Source organism: Protopterus annectens, chromosome 5.part0 (assembly GCF_019279795.1).
Source record: "Protopterus annectens isolate FY-2018-M chromosome 5.part0, PAN1.0, whole genome shotgun sequence".
In the NCBI taxonomy this organism is placed as follows: domain Eukaryota; kingdom Metazoa; phylum Chordata; order Ceratodontiformes; family Protopteridae; genus Protopterus; species Protopterus annectens.
In genome coordinates, this window is record NC_056735.1 from 149,032,252 (window position 1) to 149,038,468 (window position 6,217).

The following is a 6,217-nucleotide window of genomic DNA, read 5'->3' on the forward strand; positions in this document are numbered from 1 at the left end:
AGCCTACACATACCTTGGTATACACTGGGATGGGTTCCCCTCTGTTGGTTCTATGTGTGAGGCTTGGCCGGCACAGCTCAACAATTTGCTGTAGAATGTCCCTGTCCACCCTATAGCTCTCCACTATCCCCAGCTCATGTAGCCCCTGGTAGGTTACCCTGGGTCTGTACAATCTTCTCCTCCTCCTCACTGTGGGTTGGTCATCAGCATTCACATCTTCACCACTCTCTGCCTCTTGCACATATTGATATATGAGAGCAACAGCAGCCCCTAACATTTTGTTAGTTTTGTCAGGTAAAATTTCCCCATCTGTGTACGCCGGTGGTGTAGAGTTTGTGGGAAAAACAAGACTGGAAGGTGTTTGCATAGTTTATAGTAGTGTGCTAGGCTGTTCCATGTGTAATTGGTTGATTCTGATACATTTAACCTGCCAGCCATGCTAGTTCTCCTTGATTGCATTCCTATTGCTGTTATCCCTTCCCATTACCTTCTCGTTTAAGCTCTAAGGTGTGCCACGCATACCCAGTGCTCAGATGTGAACAGAGCTCCCATTTCCTGTTTTTTTTTTTTGTTTTTGTTTAAAACCCGGTGAGCAGCACGCTTACCAGTTTAGGCAGTGTAAACACTGCTAGGCAGCCTCAGACACACCCCTTTCCTTAGTTGTGCTTAGCTTAGGGCAAAAACGGGCCACAGAGCTCCAATAAGCTTACAGCATGCATGACACTCCCCCTTATAAGGTCATCCACCTCTTAGACTTATACAATGGTGTTGCTGCACCTACACGGTTGGGTGCAAGCTAACACTGAGAAGAAATCTGTGATTCAGTATCAATCCCCTCATTTGCATAAAACAGAATGCTAATTCATAGTTACTACACTCACACTGAGCCTTCCCCTTAGCAACCACTATCCCCTGATATTGTTTCCTTATACATGCCATTGACTATTATGGCAAAATGCTGATTTGGGTTTAAAAGCTTATTTCCCCTTTTTTCTTATTTTGGGGAGATCCCGTTTGTGCACCACTTCCCTATGCTTAAACGGCCGAGATCGGACAAAAACAAAACTTGTTTTTTATAAACTTGCAACTATTTCTCATGCCAATGGCCATATATTTGGCCATTGGCATGTCTACTACATTGAATACCTGCTTTCTTTCGAGCTGTCATGCCTCTGTTAGTAACCAAATACATTTCTGCAGGTTACACTATTCCTGCACTGACGCCTGCCTGCTTCCTGGATTGCTAATACACCTCATTTGCATAGTTCTCACCAGCAAAAGAGGTAACTAGCATATAGCAGTGGTGTCCATGCGGGAATAATGTAGGTGCGCTCGTGCACATCTCGGGGGTTCGTTCCTGGATCACTCGGCAGCCATATTGCATACAGCAGCTCTTGCACTATTCTGGCACTCAATGCAGAGTTGCTGAAACCAGGGGAGTGTTTTCAGGATATCTTTTAATAAGTTGACTTTTGGGGAGTTGAGTCTGAGGGATTTGCCGTTCATAGTAGAACTATATGAAAATATGCATATATATGTTTGGTGTGTGTGTGTGTGTGTGTGTGTGTGTGTGTGTGTGTGTGTGTGTGTGTGTGTGTGTGTGTGTGTGTGTGTGTGCGTGCATGCGTGTGTGTGCATGTGTGTGTGTGTGTGTGTGTGTGTGTGTGTGTGTGTGTGTGTGTGTGTGTGTGTGTGTGAGCATGCAAAATTAAAACAACATATTCTTAGTTTAAGATGTTCAAATTATAATTAATTATTTCATTGTTCCAAAATAAATTAATTGAATATCTTATGTCTATCCAATAAAGATAGTCCATCTTCAAGATTTACCGGTATTTCCCCTTAGAAATAGAAGATCAGTATCCCTGATAATTACTGATAAAAATAATTTATACAGCAATATGTCAACCAAATTTCTGCTTCTAAACTCAGATGTGGATCGTAATGCTGTTGTTATACTGAGTGATGTATGACAATGGAAGCAGACATTTTAAATTATGAAGTTTCTACAGTTAAATATAACAGAACTGAAACAAGAATCTTTAGTTTAAGAAAAACACAGAGCACTAAGTAATACGATGCAGTAGTTTATTGTATTTATTTTTTTAACATTTTTTTAATTCAGTATTGGCAACAGGCTACAAAAGCTAGGAAAAGTAAAAATCATTGCTATAATTCTTAGCAATACCAGCTTTTAAAATTTAATCTCTTGCAAAATAAAATACAAAAATGCTAAGGAATAATCACATTTGTTATGTTTCAGTAGCGTTTTCTTTTGTAGTACCGAGCACGAGCAATAACATCAGCAGCATAATCATCTCTTGGAGAATCAGCATTTATATAATTAAACCTACTGACATTGTTTGTTCCCATGTGGTAGTTCACAACAGCACCTGAAACAGAATATAATAAAATTGAACCAGAAAATACCATAAATTGAAAATATGAACGTAATTCTCAGGGTCATATACAACCTGTTGCGTTTTAATGTGCAAAGCACACATAAAATATTTAACAATTGATTTAATAATGGATTATTTTTCTTTATACTATAATCAGTTTGCTATTTTGTACTCATAACCCCGGGATTCAGTAAAGTTCTGTGCAAGAATAAACTATTTTTGCATGGAATAGATTGTGTTCATGCAGCAGAGCAGCACACCTTGCATATTCATGAAGTTACGCTGCTGTAACACCTACACAGACACGATCCGTGAACGAGTGTAGGGGGCGTGTCACAGCAGTGCCCACACATGTAACATGCCCCCTTCACTCAGAAAGTGCCATTATGGCACTTTTAAAAGCAAAAACACAGTTGTCTGTGGATATACTGCACAACTGTGCATTATATCCGCAGAATGCATGCCACAGACATGCATCTGGAGCGTGTCACCCCAGGCCTCTGCTGAAAATAGGCTTCCCATCCTAGTCGGACTTACCCAGTCAACCAATGTTAAATTAAGAAATAAAATAACAGTAGAAACACAACACTGACATGCCTGAATTCCCATACACCTCACAAAATACATGCTAACACAAAACCCTTTATCCCATGCACTTTTAAAGTGCTAAAATTGTCCCTAGTGTTGTGCCCTTTGTTCCCCCATTACAGCAGGCATACTCCTAAAGTGAGAAAAAGTTAAATTTCATTTAAATCCTCAAAATCTTTTTTTTTATTAAACCAATACAGTTTAACCGTAGCTGAGCGGGTGTGCCCTTCACACAGCTATGCATAGCAAAGTTCAAACATAAAAAGAAGCTAAATAAAAATATACAGTTAAAACAGGGAAAGTGGAATAGCATACTGGTTAAAGCATTCACCAGACATGCAGTCAGTCACAGTTCAAACCCCACAGCCGTCCATGCATTTTCATAAGTGAAACACAACTAAAATGTATTTTTTATCAAAGGTAGTGAATATTATGTACATGTTAACCAGGGTAGAGTAGCAGCTCCAAATGTGAGGTGTCAGTGAAATTTAAAGTTTAAGCAAGAATTAGCATAGCTAAGTGGATTTGCGCACTGGTAAGCAGGGCTAAGCATCTACCCCTTTAAGCAATAGTTATTTTAGCTAAGCAGGTTTGCCCGGTGCTTAGCTTACCTCAGCAGTTTCCAAACTGTCAGATCTCAGAAAGGGCAGGAAATTAGCCTTATTTAAACCGTGCAGATGGGAATACAGCTCATAACCAGTTGTAGCTCCCCACTGAAGGCACTATGGCTGGTGTATGTGAAGGTGTGCACTTTTGGGCACAGCGCTGGAGCATTCAGGAGTCCAGGGTCATGGTCAGACTCCTCATTAAAGACCATGAAGGGTGACTGCTGCAGGACCAGTACCAGGGCTTCCAATACAAAGTGGAGGCCTGGGCCCATCTTGCCAGAGATTTCACCACTGCCACTGGCATCTCTCGGACTGGTGAGCAGGTCTGGTACCACTTTATTGACGTGAAGCAGAGGAAGAGGGACCTTCTGGACCAGTGGGTCCAAGATGCTTGTGTAAGTATTAGTCAAAGTAAGTGTTCTCCAAAGACCAGCACTGTGTATGTGATGGATAGGTATGCATACATGGTTTTTTCTTATCTCTTGTACAGCTGCAGATGAGAGGGCTATGAACTTGGAAGCCCATGCCAGCAGGCTGCTAAGGCTGCATCGCGAGGCTATGAGTAACAATCTAGCTGGTATTATGTAGGGCAAATAAATAAAATGTAGTAGAATATCACCTTGCAGTATTTAAGAATGGGTATGTTTTTTAATGACTGAAGAAGCCAGTAGGAGAGTAATAGTGACATGCAGGTTATATATCAATAAAAATGTAAGTACTTGTCAATAAAAGTGAAAACTCCAGACTGGTTGTGTATACTCTGGTATTGTATGACTTGAAATATTTCATTCACCAAGATCTGATATCAGAATAGTAATGTTGTGTTAACCACTGTTTTCCACACTGTGCTATGTCAAAAGGTATGTATAGAAATGTATATATAAGAATGTTGTAATCACAAGGTCAGATTGTACAACCAAGAGAGAATTAGACAGAAAACATTCAAGGAAAAGGCAGCAGGTTTTCAATAGCTCACTCTGATGAAACACAAACTCGTTGCATTTTTAGCTGAAACAGCCACGGTTTGAATCCCAGGAGTGGTAGTAAACTGTATGCATAATTTCAACTAGGATCTTGTGAATATATGCAGAAATGGTCAGGTAGTGTCAACCTAAATTCCCTCCAAAGGTCTTCCAGGTAAGAGAAGATATAAAGTAGCTATAAGAAGACTGTAGTTATACTGTGTCCAACATCCACAGTCCAACCCCGAGGCTCCAAATGACAGCAAGATAAGTACATACAGCAAGTGGTCTCCCCCAAGAAATGTTCAAAAGTGTCATGCTGTCACAGCTACCGGTCCCTGCTACTGACAACCAGGGTGACCAATAGAAATCAAGGCAGAGTATGTTAGTAGTGCGCACACACACACACACACACACACACACACACACACACACACACACACGCAAACACACACAGTATGAGTGCACATATGTAACCCTGACTATGTGAATATGGGTAGAAACAGTCAGGTAGTATTAACTAACATTCCCTCTACAGGTCTTCCAGGTAAGAGAGGGTATAAAGTAGCTATAAGAAGGCTCTAAGTATACACTGTGTACAAACATACCACTGCCCAACCCAAGGCCATAGGTTGTTGTAATAATATCTGTAGAGTAATGATAAGAGGAATGATCAATAAAGCTGTGACCATTGAAATAATCTACATTTGTTAATTGACATCTCTCTCTTCTCCACCTTATCTTCACCAATAATCTAAACACATAAATAAAGTGGTATGTTTTCCACCAAACCTACTGTTGGGACATGTGTCCTATTGCTCTACAAATGTTGAAATGTATTCCAATTAATGTTCCCTGTTCAAATGCTATCATTGATTCCTGTTGCTATCAATGTAACCTGCATGCCTGTGTAATGCCCACTGTGGTTCCATATATGCATGTGTTCTGTTAGCTATGAAAATGTTCCAAATCTATTTGTTTTGGGTTAATGGGAATACTCATCCATGCTGTTATAACTAATCCTGGAATGTAATTACCATTACTAACCAACATATATTCTAAAACTGCAACACCATAGCATGTCTGGGAAGGCCGATCCCAAAAGATCCACCTTTCTCGCCACATATGGCCAGGGCACCAGGTCCCAGCACATCTGGGATGCACCCCAGGACCTCCTCATCCACTGGCCCTGCATCACCTTTGGGTGGAACTGCCTTGGCACGAACAGGATCCTGTTACCTGAAGCCAGGTCCAGGGTCTGGTGAGTAGCAAGCTCCACAAGGAATTTGGAGATCTGCTACTCCAGCTTGAGGGCCTCATGGCACATTTAGAGGATCAGCCTGCCCCTCCTGCTCAGTGCCAGCACAGCCACCTTTGGGGCCATGAAGGAGCAGTGATGACTGCCCATGGGCAGGAACCACAGTCTCACTGTATCCATTTGGGGGCTCATGGGCTTCCAATTATCAAACACACCTCCCTGTCTGAGGTGTTTACCCCCCACATGTGTCATATACTGCCCCTGTTTGCTGTCTTGTCTGTCTTGTCTGTCTTCCTACCCAACCTATCTCCCCAAATATACCTACTGTCCTTCCTCAACATCCCACTCTCACCTTAAAAAAAACAGGCAATTTGCACATATTAAGCACTTTTAAGGCTA

General features: G+C 41.3%; 1 protein-coding gene across 1 annotated transcript in view; it reads right to left on the minus strand.

Moving 5' to 3' along the window:
• Positions 1–2,096: 2,096 nt before the first annotated feature.
• LOC122802518 (lysozyme g-like) overlaps positions 2,097–6,217 on the minus strand; it is a 229,263-nt gene continuing 225,142 nt past the window's right edge. The window contains exon 5 of the mRNA XM_044072171.1: positions 2,097–2,393. Within this exon, the coding sequence (XP_043928106.1) occupies positions 2,260–2,393 (134 nt within the window). The 3' untranslated portion in view covers positions 2,097–2,259. The remainder of the gene's footprint in view (positions 2,394–6,217) is intronic.